This window comes from Chrysemys picta, chromosome 10 (assembly GCF_011386835.1).
Source record: "Chrysemys picta bellii isolate R12L10 chromosome 10, ASM1138683v2, whole genome shotgun sequence".
In the NCBI taxonomy this organism is placed as follows: domain Eukaryota; kingdom Metazoa; phylum Chordata; order Testudines; family Emydidae; genus Chrysemys; species Chrysemys picta.
In genome coordinates, this window is record NC_088800.1 from 23,153,903 (window position 1) to 23,168,719 (window position 14,817).

Consider the following 14,817-nt stretch of genomic DNA (forward strand, 5'->3'; position numbering starts at 1 on the left):
GGGGGGAGTTCAGGGCAGAGGGCTGGGTGTGTGTGGAGGTGCAGGGCAGAGGGCTGGGTGTGTGTGGAGGTGCAGGGCAGAAGGCTGGGTGTGTGTGTGGGGGGGGTCAGGGCAGAGGGCTGGTGCGCTTGGCTCGTGGGGGTGCTCCCAGCCCCCTGCCCTGAGCTGCTCATGGCAGGGGGCTGGAAGGGCTATGCCCCATCCCTACCTCTTCTCTGCCTCCTCTACGGAGCACCTAGCATGCTGCCACTTATCCCCCTCGCAAGGGCCATCAGCTGATTGGCGCAGGGAAGGAGAGGAGGACGGGCAGGAAAGCACCACGCTGGGGGAAGAAGCGGGGGGGGGGGAGAGGGGGGGAGAGAAGCTTGGCTGCCGCAGGACCAAGCTTCTGCCTCCTGCCCCCGCAGGGGGGAGCGGTGGGCAGGGGGGAGAAGGGGGGGGCTGAGTGGGTCTGGGGGCTGGGACCGCGGCAGGCAGCAGCGTACCACTCAAAATCGGCTTGCGTGTGGTGTTTGGCACGCGTGCCGTAGTTTGCCGACCCCTGAAGTATATTAATGTTCACTGGCCTCAACCTTTCTATCAGCTCGCAGTACAGTCCTTGAATTACACAATTACACACAACCACCAGTGAATCTCCCAACCAAAACAGCAACTGAAGTATTTGGCTTAATAGTGTAGCATTATGGAGAGGACTGGAAGGGTTTTATAAAGAAAGAGTTGTGCAAGTGACTATGTGCACAAAATTATACATGCACGGATGGAAGGCAGGATGAAGGCTCTTTAGGATCAAACAAGGGTTAATATAAATTCTGCTGTTTTACTGCGTCAAACTGTCTATACTATCTTGTGAAACTAATTCTGTGTAACTCTATCCCTAGCTATGAACTGGGGACAGGTAACAGCATTTTTGTTATGGGCAGTTATCCGTGGGGAAAGACTTACTAATCAGTAACTCAGAGCCAAATTGGTGAAAGTCTTTTTTCTATTCTTTAAAACAAAAGCAAAAGTAGATTTCAAGTTACATTTTCATAAAAGGACATGAAACAACTAACCTTCAATACTTTTTTGATGCCATTAATAGTGGAAGTCAGCAATGATCTCACTTTTTGATCATCATTAAGGTAATCAGCATGGCGGACACACATGAATAATATATATGCTGGTAGTCCTGGGATCAGGTTGACTGCTACACCACGTGGTTTCAGATCTGGGGAAAACCACACACACACACACACACACACACACACACACACACACACACACACACACACACACACACACACACACGTTATTTTTCTGACAATGCTATTAGATCACAGAAAAATCTTTGCCAGTAAAAAATTTTTATGGTGAATTACAAAAGGCATCGCCAATATTTGATATAGTAAGCAAGGAGGATAACATTACAATAAAGATGTATACAGTTGAGTTAGTGCATTGGAGAAGTCTCATCTTCCTCCAAAATATTAGATAAACGACATTGCCAAATCTAAAATACCAAACTACCCAGATCAGTTATCTGATCTGATGAGGCAAATCCCAAGTTCCTATATTGTTTATTGCAAATAAGGAAAATATTTACCTAAAATAAGATTCTTGACCAGTTTTGGCTCATCATCCTTCTTATATTCTAACATTCCTTGGAAGTCCTTTTCTTTCCGTGGAATATTAACTGGACGTATGGGTTCATCAATGATTTGCCCAGGCGAAATGTTTTCCATCTGGCCCACTTTAAGAGGGAGGGAAAAAAAACAACTGAGAAAATATTTTCCAATGCAAGCTTTACACGACAGCAGAAATTCCTATGCTCTTACTCAAGAACTCTAATATTTGTCATCAAGGAGTGTTCTTATTTGATTTAGCCTAATACCTCCCAGTACAACTCCCATTGTGCTAAGAGATTTAATTCCTGCTAAACATATTATAGGATTGCATCCTCCCTTTTCATCAAAGTGGAAGTGTGTGGGTAACACCCATTAATATTTGTTAACCTCCCCGTCAGTGCTCCCAATGAAGTGATGAGAAAAAGACCTTTCAGGCTGTTTTTAGAAATTCAAAACAATTAATTAGTTTTGATTTGCTGGATTCCACGTCAACAAAAGTGTAAGAACCAGAAATAGCATTAGTTACATACTGGATTATATTGCAGTGGTCACCATTATGTGTACAGCAAAATGTTAGCATTCTTAAAGGTATGTCTTTGTTACACTAAGTGAGAGATGGTGTTTGAAAACTATTTCAGACCAACCCCTTTCTACATTAGTTTGGCTAATCGGCACAGACAAGGACAAACAACTTTCATAATCATTTTCACAAACTATGCTTGAACCTAAGCATACCCTGAAGTGCAGTTTGTGAAAATGATGTTGAATGTGGTGTGGCTCTATCTACAACAGTAACCCAATGGTGTTCAAATCCTGTTTAAAATCAATCCACTTTTAAACTTTCTTTGAAATGATTTCATTAGCTTAGAATCAGACTGTTACCACATGACTAACTTGATTTGCATGAAATGTATTATTCCTTTCATCAATCCACCTTCAATTTGAATTGTAGTGCTCATGAAAAAGACGGGCTATTTACCTTGCATCTAATTGGAGTTTTTCGAGCTGTATGATACCTATCTGTATTCCACTGCAAGCCTGAGATAGAAGATTTTTACTAGCAGTGACATAGGTCCGCACCTGTGCACTTCCTCTCCTTGTCCTCTGAATTGAGGGTGTAAGGGTCAGTGGCGGCCTCTCCACTTCCTTCTCTACCATGAATCATAAATGAAGGATCCAAAGCAGAAGGGAGGGGGGGTGGGTAGTTGAATACAGATAGGGACCACACATCTCAAAGAACTCCCATTACTATACAAGGTAAATAACCTCTCTTTCTTCTCTGAGTGCTGTTCCCTATGTATATTTCAGCCGAAATTATAGCCACGAGAAAGTAACCTTCATAAATAAATGACTCCGCAAGTATGTTGCTAGGGGTTCAAACAGGACTACGTTAACAATGAGAGAACCAAATTAAGATCCCATGTTGGAGCATGTCTTGTCACCAGTGGGAAGATTCTGACTAGATCTTTTAGAAAATGTACAGTCACTGGATGGGTGAAAATAGAGTGACTGTCAATTGGAGGGTAACAGACACTAAGAGCAGCCAAATGTACCCACAGGGAGCGAAGGGAAAGACCTGAGGATTTCAGGGAAAGCATAGCCCAAAATAGTAGGATGTCTGATTCTTCTGGGGACATCTGGCGATGAAGAGATCAAATGGAAAATCTCTTCCACTTAGATGAGAAGCACTTTCTGGTGGATTCCTTTCTGCTGCTGTTAAGGATTGTTTGGACATCTGTTCTAGGTTCAACGTTCATCCAGATACCATGCCGTGAAGTGGAGGGAGTTCAGACTAGGACGTCGGACCCTGCTGTGTCCTGGATCAAGAGGTTTGGGAAGGATAGGATATTGATGGGTGACGAGCGACATCTAAAAGAGTTTGGGAAGCCAAAACTGCCTGAGCTATCTAAGAATGAGAATGACCACTGCTCTGTCCTGCTGGACCTTCCTCAGAACTTGATGTTACAGTAGATTGGGTGAGGAAAGCATGCATTAAATGCTTTGACCAAAGGAATAGAAGCACTTTTCCACTGGAGTCCTGACTTCGAGCACTCCTGGAGCAATACATCTTGCATTTCCTGTTCTCTTGGGATGCAAACAGGCCCCAAGACAGACACCCCCACTATTGGAATATGCTGTGAACCAGAAAATCATGTAGTTCCCATTCATGCCCCTTGGAATAGTGCCTGCAGAGGCTGTCTGCCAGTGTATTGTGTATTCCCAGGAGGCATACTGCTGATGGGATAATCTGGTGAGGAACATACCTATTCTACGGACTGACAGCCTCTATGGCAAAGGGGGGGGAGGGGCAGATCTTGATCCCTGGTGCTTGTTGATATAAAACACTGTTGTCACGTTGTCTGACATCACTTGAATATGCTGGGATTGTATGAGCAGTAAGAATCTTTTGCAGGCCTCTCACACCACTCTCAGTTCTAGGAGGTTTTTGTACACCCTGGGTGCCCGAGGCATCCACATCCCTTGTACTATGTGCTCATCTAGATGGATGCTCCATCCTAACAGGGAGACAGCGGTGATCAATGTTTTCTCAGGGAGGGGAGAAGTAAAGAGAACTTCCATGCACACTTGCTCTCCCACCAATCTAGAGAATCCAGCACTCAGAGGGAGTGTGACCAACTTGTCCATGTTGTGTCTGCTTGTCATGTACACCATCTGAAACCAAGCCGGTAGGCAATGAAGGCAAAGTCTCACAAAAGGATGTTACATCGGTACAGGATTCCATGTGACCCAGGAATCCTGGTAACCAGGGGATAACTGTTCTCTTTGCACTCCATGGAAGCCAGTGCAGAAGCCCACAGAAGTCAAAGCCTCTTTATGAGAATGCAACTCTATGATATTTGCAAGGGGCTCTCAGTGCTTCTCCTGGGTTGGTATCAATGACCGTCCTGGCCTTTGCTCTTGGTTTTTCTCCTTGGTCAGTACCAATGATGGTCCCACTCTCGTTGATGGCGCTGGTATCGAGGCATCTTTGCTCTTTGGAGCCTGCAAGTCAGTACTGTGGCCATTATGAGCTCGTGAGCCTTTTTGACCAGGTGCAAAGTCTTACCCAACTGGGTGTTGGAGAACCAAACCCTCCTCTTAGAAGTGGGATTTTTCTCTTGCCTTCTGAGAAGGTTTCCTATGAGAAGTCGTCCTTGGCTCGACTCCTGTCTGCCCCTGTATCAGAGGTTGTAGTGCTAGCAGGTGTGCTTCTCAACGCCTCTGCCAGATCAGACTAGGTCTTCAGAGCACAGTCCATCAGAAATGTTTTAAGTCTATGTTTTAAGCACCTGCCAGGTTCAGCTGGGAAAGGATCTGTAGATGTCGCACTTTGAAGATATGTGCGCTTCTCCAAGGCATTTCTGATGGTTCTTATTGCTGACTGGGAAAGACTGGGGGCAGGAGATACAGTTCTTGAAACCTGAGATCCTAGGCATAATATATTCCACATACACTCCCAGATTTTAACTAACAAACACAAAAACTATTAAACTATCTCAGTAAATTTAAAAAATATTTACAGGTTAGACACTGAAGAATCAACTTAGTGGACACTGGAGGGTTCTGTGTTGGACCATGCCGCAGTAGAAAGGAACTGGAGAGACAGTTAGTCCACCCCACCTCACCCCTTATGCCCTTGGTTTGGAGCATGAGGAGGTGTTGAGCACAGGCACGGATGAATGGATATTGCATCCAGTCTCAGGTGCATGGAGCTCATGCTTACCCACAGTGCAATACACAGAGGGACGAGCACTCAAAGAAGAACAACTGGTTTGTCTGTGAACCTGTCTCTGATAAACAAAGAAGGGATTCATGCAGAATTTTTGAGGGATATGTGCCAGGAAGTAATTATAAACCAACATCCTCTTCAGCTTTACAGTCCTGTTAATCACTTGTAGCAATAAAAAAACAAAACAAAACAAAAACCACTTAGTTGTCTTTCTCAACATCACACACTTTGTGTTACCAGACTTGAGATCCTAAACTGATACTCACTGTGACATACATAAAAATAACTTTGGTTTATAGCTCTGAAAACTCACATTCAGTTATGACTATCAACATTAAAAGAAAACCAGAAAGCAGGAAAACAAAGATTATCTGCATCTTTGTTAGTGCTAGGGAAGCTCATGTTTCAAAATAAAGTGGGACATTTATATTTACCACGCTCCTCCATAGAAATATTTTCCTCTTGGCAAAAAACTGCATATTATCTTGGGTAAATAAAGAACACAAACTGTGTGCTGTTTTGCAAACAACCTGGTGTTTCCTTTCAGTGAAACATTCATCCTTTTTTTCCCTCTTCATCTTCTACCATGTAGCCAATTAGTTCATTTTTCATCCATTTATCATGTTATTTATTGTTATGGTCAACTCATATGCTATTTATATATAATCTATGTATGCCAAATAAATGTAAATTGTAGGATTATAGAAACATAAGATTCACCGGTATTTAGGATTGATAAGTGTATATTAAGTATATATGTAAAGCATGGCTGGAACACAAGGCCTACAGGCTGAGGCCTGTAAGATTTTAGCTTAGCCATACTAGGTTGTAGGCTTAAGAATGCTTGACATGAGTGGGTGACCTATGACTAACCCTCTGCCAATAAGGTTACAAGATTACCGAAAAGAATGGGACAATAGGTTATATTATGGGAAATATGTTGTAATGTACCCGTCTAGACTGCAAGACACCTAATTGTAACATCATGGGATGTCCTGCTTTGACCGCAGGTTACTATGGACCCTGTTGTGCATAGATGCTTATGAGAATAAGGGGAACTAAGATGACGACCTATGTAAAATGGGGCATCCCAATATTCACGGAGTGTAGAAGTACAGATAAAGAAAAGAGGGTTGAACCCTCATGCAGATGCATAAGGTATTAGGTGCGGTCAGAACAACAATATAAAATACGTTCCCTGATCGGGTAAAAGAAGGAAGACCCTTGGAAGACCTCATTGGGATGACTCCAGCAGGAACCACCCACTCGTCTCGATGGCCACCTGTTGAGAGATCCACCCAACTCTATGAAATCTTTGCGTACGTGAGTATGGATGTGGGACTGGCCAGTGCATGGATTCTCTCAGGTTGCGTAAATTGGTATGTAGTGTAACTTATAATACAAACAAGATTTTTTTTTTTACTTCTAAACTTTGTTGTTACTGTCCTCATTCTTCATGTTCCTAGAGCCTCCAAATCTCTATCCTATTTATCTTTAAACTGTAGCAACAGGAGCCGGACTCATTGTAATTTACCACAGAACTATCAATTCATTCCATTTAAAATAAAGGCTACAAAATCAACATTAACTATTACTTTAGAAGACATCATTATAGAGGATCACACACTGCCTTCAATATGCACACAGACCTCTCAGTAGATCTTCAATTTCCATGCTAAGCTAACATTGGGTTATGCTGCTTAAGACTCATTGCCTTACTAAAAAACTACATACAAACATTTGGTGAAAGAGTTCAACAGGAATTGGAACAAATCTCTCTCTCACACACATTATAAATACCTTCAAGTTCACCAATCTTTTTAGCAAACACTTTCAGCTGCTTTTTCAGCTTGCGAACTGTCTTGTCCTGCTTTTCAAGCTGCTCCATTAAATCCTGCACATTAAAATAAGAGATAAGATTCAGGTACTAGACAAATGTTATTACATGTGAAACAGACAAGACTAACACTGTTAGTGTTACAAAAGGGACTGTGAGAAAAGCTGAAAGGAAATGCCACCATCTGGCTGAAATTTGCAAGCCTGTACACTGCGTAAAATTCAAGCCAAACATTATCAAACGTATTGTCAAGCTGCAGCGTGATGGAGGCAGAACTCTTTATGCAGATATATTTTGCGGATGCCCACGTATCCTGGTCAGTGATTATGGTGAGTGGAAGAGATTGTATAGTAACACATCTATTCTAGGCATCCCATTATACTGCTAACCTCAACTTCTGCATCCTCTATTCCTGCCCTCAGGCCTGCCTTTAGCCTCACAAAATAGAATAGGGTTTTGTTTTGTTTTAAAAAAAAAAAAAGGGGGGGGGGAGTACAAGACTCAAATTCAGCTTTATAAAACACATGATATTTGTTGTAAGCTTCATGCTTTCTCTCTGCCATATCACCATCTGTCTGCTGTCATCACATTTACTTAGACTACAAGCTCACTGGGGCAGGAACCATCTTTTTGTTCTGTGTTTGTACAGCGCCTAGCACAATGGGGTTCCAGTCCATGACTAGCTCCTAAGCACAATCACTATACAAATAACAACAGGTAATAATAATACACTCACTGTGCTATCTCTTATTTAAGGTATGACTATACGGAGAGTTACTATGCAGCAAGCTGGGGCGTAAATCTACAGCACACTAGCCTGCCATATCCTAAGTTGCTATATGGACCCTGCTACTGAGCACTAGAAGTTCACAGTACCAGGGGCGGCTCTATGTTTTCTGCCGCCCCAAGCACGGCAGTCAGGCGTCTTTCAGTGGTGTGCCTGTGGGCGGTCTGCTGGTCACATCAATTTGGCAGCATGCCTGTGGGAGGTCCGCCGGTGCCGCGCCTTCGGCGTCCCTGCTGCCAAATTGCCACCAAATCCACGGGACCGGCGGACCTCCTGCAGGCATGCTGCCGAAGGCGGCCTCACTGCCGCCCTCACAGCGACTGAGAGGCCGCCCCCCACGGCTTGCCGCCCCAGGCACGTGCTTGCTGCGCTGGTGCCTGGAGCCGCCCCTGCACAGTACGCTTTGACTTACTGCTGTTTGAAGCTACGGAACTATTAGTACATAGGGTTCACATGGTGATTTAGTGAACATCAAGCTAGTGCACTGTAGATTTACACTGCACTTGCCATCCAGACAAGCCCTTGGACAGCAAGTGCTTTGGAAAAGGGACCTGCCAAGTTGTAATTTTGTAATGCACACTATGGTGCTGAATAAAAAAATCAATAAAAAGTTTAAAATAATTTGTGGAAAGCCTTTGAAGATTACATTAACACAGAAAAACTCAAAAGCCATTTAAGATTAAGGGTTTGAAAGCATTTGAAAAAAAAAAAAAAACTACACTCAGTAAATCTTGGTTCTTTACAGAGTAGCATGTACATTCTGAACCAGAAGCACCCATCAGAGAAGCTATAATTCTCTAAATGTATTGGAAAACATTAACAGGTCTTTGATAATTGGTGGGAAGCGGGTATAAAATTGGTCTCGATATTTGCACCCCAAAGAGTTTACCACCTAAAATGTGATGAAACGGCAGGAGTCAGGTTAAAGGTCTGTTAGCCAATAGGACAGAGTGGCAGTTCATATTCAAAGCAGTAGTTAAAATAGTTAACAAAAAATTCCCATTGACTCCATTATCTCCAGGTATAGCATTTCTTTTATTAAAATTAAAGAAAGATGCATGTCTAAATGCACTAGACTGCTTTCAAAATCTCAACCAAGGGATTTGATTTCTGCACCACAACAAACAGGTTTTATAGAACTTTTATAGTTCGTCTAAACAAAATCAGTAGTTGTGAGCCTCTCACTCATTTGGAAACCCATAAATGAATTTATATTTTCCTGTTTTCGCCTTTGTTTTTGCTCTTTGTGAAAATCTTAATTAAAAAACAAACAGAGTAAGTACTCCATAGAGTATTTTGATTCCACCACCTTTATCACAAGTTGATTCCACAGTTTCATAGAAGGATCCAAATCCTACAATCATTCACTAACATGAATAACTGTGAGTAGTCCCAGTAACAAACATTGGCTTCAATAGGACTATTCATTTTAGTCGGCACTATGTATAGCAGTCACTCTCTGCAGGATCAACTTGCAATTTTCCTGAATCAGATTTTAATGTTTCACCTTTAACATTTTTAGCAAAGAGCAAATTTGGAAACTAAGTATTTTAGCATCACAAGCTTCATGTTCAGGATGCCAATTTTGATCCTAAAATGTAATTTTATATTCAAAATTAGGCTGCTTTGATCACGCTACAAGACTCAGATTAGTAACAAATAGTGTCAAAAAGAGACATTAAGATTACACAAATGACACTAAAGACTGACAACAAAAGCTGTAGGGGGAAAATGGACATTGTGAAGCTCTCTGTAGAGGGTTTCCTTGGAGAGAGGAAAAGGCAGCCAGCTTGCTCTTCAGTTCAGTGCTCCAGAAGTAGCAAACAAAACAACAGAGAAACATGATCTACATACAATCATCCGTTTGTAAAGTGAAATCCGATACGACTGATACTTCATGGGGTCATCTGCATATAACTCCTCATAAAACTGAAAAAATAGGTACAGATTTTTTTTTCTCCTCCCTTTGAGACACTAATATTTCAGCAAACACTGTATAAACAAAGTCAGGTTAAAACAAGATTAAGAAGCTCATTTTTTTGGTAGGCTAAGTTTTATGTCCTGCTGCTGTTGTTCCCTCCATCTGCCCATAGACAATGTTTGATTTAGATGAACTGACATGAGTAACAGCAGAAACAGATTCCTAAAGAATGAGTCTAAATGTGGCAAGTAATATTCCCTTCTTTGGATGGGAAAAGAAAATTCCTCTGGGATGGAATGATGTGACTATGTGTAGTCTTGGGGGGCTAGAATCCATTGAGTAGCAAACTCTAAAAGGTAGCTAAATACCAAAATATAGGCCAAGTATCTGAAAGGAGGAGCTATACAGATGGAAAAGCTTTTATCATTTAATTTTTCCAGCTGGGTAAGGTTATTTCTGGGATAAATTAGTAAAAAGCCTTCAATCATAAACTTACTTCCAAGACCACTATCTTCAGCCCATCACTTTCTGTCAAAACCTCAGACACTACAAATATAACCCAATGTTAAGAAGGGCTGTGATATACTGAAATGGGAAAGAACATCTCTCACTTTGTTTAGAATTGGGGACCACCGGTGTCAAAGCGCAGGTAGGAAAACTTCCTTTCTCCTTAAAAGCAATACAACTCAGCTTGCTATGTAAAGTACATTACAGGAGAAAGATTTTTGGGTAATGGGCAAGAATGTGCCAGCAATATTTCAGTCTGGGGCTCCCAGAGAAAATTCCCCTATTAATCTGTTATGAACCTTGTATGCCAGTAAGCATGTGCTTGAAGAGAAGAGGGTGACAGGCCGGAGAATCTGTTAATTTCTTCTTTCATTCATACAAAAATGCTGTCAAATAACCAAGGAGGGAGTTAACCCCATTTGGCCAAGAGACTTCCTGAAAATGTTTGTTCCTCCAACATAAACTGAATAAACAGAGTATAGTGCCTTGTTTGACCTATGTAATTTGAGATGGGGGGAATGAGGAAGATAAGAGACTTTATAAGGCGCTTGGGAGTTTACCTTCCCCCAGAGTTTTTCTAAAAACACCTGACACTTTGTGTAATTTAGTGCATTCCAGGGCAAATACTTTGCAGAAGTTTACATATAAACTCCAGGGATAACAGTTTCCTATTAGGGATGATTTACAGTATCTAGAAAGGGGGAAGGGGGCATCAGATGTCAGATAATTAGCCCAATCCTCTTTTCAATTTGGTGGTGGAACTGTAACAGGAGATTTAGAATGCTACCTCCAGCATAGTGCTGGTCATGAAAATCATACCAGAGGAATTTCCTCATTCATATGATGGGCTGAAATGTTTATACCCCAACAGCATGAATTTTGTCATTTCATCTATTATAGTGTTACCCTACATGCAAAAATCTACTGCAAACATGCAATTAACCTTGGGAGTTTCCCACTTGAAAACTGGTGACAGTATATGTATGTGTCTCTGTAACTCTCGCTACATCTCCTAGCATTTACATTGCAGTAGTATCTCCCTTACCAAGTTTTCATTAGTCAGCCGGGTGATCTCATGCTGTAGACTGGCCTCAATCCGGGCCTCCGGGGGCAGCTGCAGGTTCTGTGCTAAAAGCTGCTGCTGGCGGTTATTCTCCTCCTTCAAACTCTGAATCTCACCCCGGAGAGCTTCCAGCTCATTGTCGTGACTCTTTTTCTGGGACTGAAGCTGAGATTCTAGGAGCCTACAAAAACCCAGCAAGATCTGAGCGAGACACTTAGCATTTATATCCCAAACGCTCACCAGGCATCTAAAGCTTTAGCCGCTGCGCAGATATTTAGCTCCTGACTTGCAAGGAAAAATGAAAAATGCAGAGTACTCTTTAAACCCTTCCATATGCCTTCTGATTAAATTATCAAACAGTCAAACAATGGGAGACAGCAAAGTAATGCTGATACTGCTTTGCATTTCCTCTGTGTTTGAGCAAGTACTATCCATTGGTAGTACTGAAAACATGCCATAACATGTAACATATCTGTGAATCTCTTTTGTCTGGTGATGTTTCTACAAGGGCCAAGAACATTTTCCATGTTTAAATAGGTCAAATAAGATTTAGAAGATGCTTTATTTGTTTAAAATAGGGCCCATATGGTATTAACAGAGAAATATTCTTCCAGGTTAACTCTTTTCAGTAAGAAACCTTCTTCCAGGTTAACTTTGTTCAGTAAGAAACCAAACATTCAACTGTAAATGAACCCAAATCAGCTTGATTCGATATTTAAACATGCATTAGACAATTTAATAGAGGATTATTATGTGTGCTAGAAATGTGAGCTAGGGAATGGAGCACAGGATTAGGACCCAATAATTTAAGTTTTAATCCTGGCTTTACCTCTGACTCACTCTTTGATCTTGGACAAATCACTTATGTCTCAAATACTCCAAATGTGAAATGGGGAGAATACCTAGTTGCTTACTTCAAATGAGTGCTGTGTGAATTAATTTGTATTTGTAGGGCAGTATAAGGCTATGTCTACACTACACACCACTGGCGGTGGCTGAAAGGCAGGTGCAATGTAGATGTACCCTATGACTCACTCTCTGGGGTGCGTACACACAGGAAATGGCATCAACAGTGACATTGGCACTATCAGAAACACTTTCAGGGTTTAAATATGAATAAGGCAGACAAGTTAACTAGTAGCTACATTGAACAAGCACGTGAAGGCAAATAGTCATTTACCTTACAGAACTCTGCCTCTTGCTCTAACGCTTGTTGACTACATAGCGCCAGGACAAGAAACAAAAGATGCAAAACGACCACTCTCCATCCCTCTCTGCATTACATTCGCTATTCTAAGTTAGTGCTTAGCAGACTTACAAAAGAAGCTTAGGTTTAGGATTTGTTAGCATAAGGGAAGGAAATACATTAGTTAATAGCATTCATTACAAAGTATCTGTTTTGGTGGCTACTGCTTTGTAAGTGTATAGGGATTAAAAATCAATGCTAAACTAATGGGTTATCACAAATGGAAGACTATGGACATTCTAGGAAAATTTTGAAAGATGAACACATATTATGAATGAGTGACTGTATTCGCTTACAAGATGCTATGTGCACTTGGCCAATTAGATGCCCAACTAGCAGTTTGCACACACATTTTCAGGTGTTGCAGTGACTGTACACACATTTTGGTATACCACCCTATCATTTGAAAATTTCTTTCTATCTTTGAAAGTTACATTTTGAATGGACACTTCTTTTAGCATTGGCCTCTCCAAGATGATTGTGTACAATTACTTATCCTCAGTCAAAATGAGAAAAATAACAAGAAAAACTTTAAAAGAAAATAAAAAGTACACAGAAGCTATTTAAACAATAGCATTAAAAATCAATTAAATCACTGTACTTCCTCAAACTGAAAAACAATAAGGCAAAACATTTCCAGATACAACATGAAGGTAGACAAGTAACATATAGTTACAAAGCCTCTTTCATTTCAGTTGTAGAACTGCTGGTGTTTTATATTGTCCATTTCTGTCCAGTGTACACATTTTGTATTGGATCATATTTTCATTGTTACAGCCATCTTAAGTTTTTAATGGCATGCCTTGGTAGGTAGAAAGATTCACAGACCAGGCTTTGGGTAATTCTTCTACTCTTTGTAGAAAATGATAATGATCAATTATTTCTGAACTATTAGTGCATAAAAAACATTGCAGCTAAAGCAATTCCATAGCAGGGGGCACAGTTAGTAAGAAGAGAGAATGCCAAATGAAGAAAACCCCATTCTGGTAACCTGTTGGTTTGTTTTAACCCTTCATAAACCAGCCATAGTTCTCCATCCTCATTCAGCATATGATAGTCCTGAAGAGATTGTCTTCCAAGCAAAATGTTTAAAAAATGAAAAACACAAAAGGGATACATGATGATGGTGAGAGGATACATTAACAAGGGAAGAAAATGTTAAAATTACAGTTATGAAAGGGAGATGTGATACACAACACTTTAATCTATACAGCTCTAAAGCTACTTAGTAAAACATTGATAAACTTGATTGCACATAGTTTCACTACCTGAGCAATTCTGTTCTGAATGTTAAAGAACACAGTGTCGCTTACTGCATTTCATACTATTACAAAACATGCGTAATTATAAATTGCTATGACAATTGCTAGTGAAATGTTACCAAAGACAAGAGGAATGGCACACACACAAAAGAGGGGTATCATACAAAGGTAATTTTAGCACCAGCGTCAATGACAAGCATGGATGATGGAAACCCCAGGAAGCTTGATTTTGCATTTATATATTAGTATTTAGAATATTAATTTGAATTTTGCAAATAGCAGTCTTACCCATCAAAATAATGAAACCCCAAATACAAATGCATTTAGGGAATTTAGTCTCATCTTGATGCAACTCGAAGTATGGTACAACATAAGTGAGGCAGAAATGGGTTCAAAGTTATTATGATAAGCAAAATAAATACAAAACATACCTGTTTGTTTCCTTTAGCCCAATATATGCCTGTGCTATTTCTCCTTTGTCTTTCATCTTCTGTACATCCTCCAAGAGGATTGTAGAATCTGTCATAGTATTCTGTGGGGAAAAAAATAGTTCCAGGGTACGGTTTAACACTACCAGATTAATGAAGGGCTAGATTTTGCCACCTTTACTAAAGTTGAATAGCACCTTACTCCTTGTGTAACCCCCACTGAAATGAACAGTTCTGCTTGGGAGAGAAAGGGTAACAGAATCTGGTACATAGTCTCTACCTGCCATACATACAAACTATCTTTTAAAATGTGCCCCTCACAACACACTGAAATATCTCTATCTCTAACTCTATCTCCCAAGTGTGTGCGTGTGCCTATACCTCCCTTTCCTCATCTGCCCACCATCTAAAAGGAACAACATAAACTCATGA

The 14,817-nt window shown here is 40.9% G+C and overlaps 1 protein-coding gene across 11 annotated transcripts in view; it reads right to left on the bottom strand.

The window, feature by feature from the left end:
- The window catches only part of MYO5A (myosin VA), a 195,094-nt gene that overhangs the window by 13,148 nt on the left and 167,129 nt on the right, over window positions 1-14,817 (bottom strand). For 5 of the 11 annotated variants that reach the window (XM_065559440.1, XM_065559439.1, XM_065559448.1 and 2 more), the window contains 7 exons: window positions 14,389-14,489; window positions 13,687-13,767; window positions 11,432-11,630; window positions 9,813-9,887; window positions 7,135-7,228; window positions 1,583-1,729; window positions 1,053-1,207 (listed from right to left, as the gene is read on the bottom strand). In XM_065559440.1, coding sequence (XP_065415512.1) covers window positions 1,053-1,207; window positions 1,583-1,729; window positions 7,135-7,228; window positions 9,813-9,887; window positions 11,432-11,630; window positions 13,687-13,767; window positions 14,389-14,489 — 852 coding nt within the window. The remainder of the gene's footprint in view (window positions 1-1,052; window positions 1,208-1,582; window positions 1,730-7,134; window positions 7,229-9,812; window positions 9,888-11,431; window positions 11,631-13,686; window positions 13,768-14,388; window positions 14,490-14,817) is intronic. The other 6 variants (XM_065559444.1, XM_065559443.1, XM_065559442.1 and 3 more) reach the window with 3 other exon arrangements.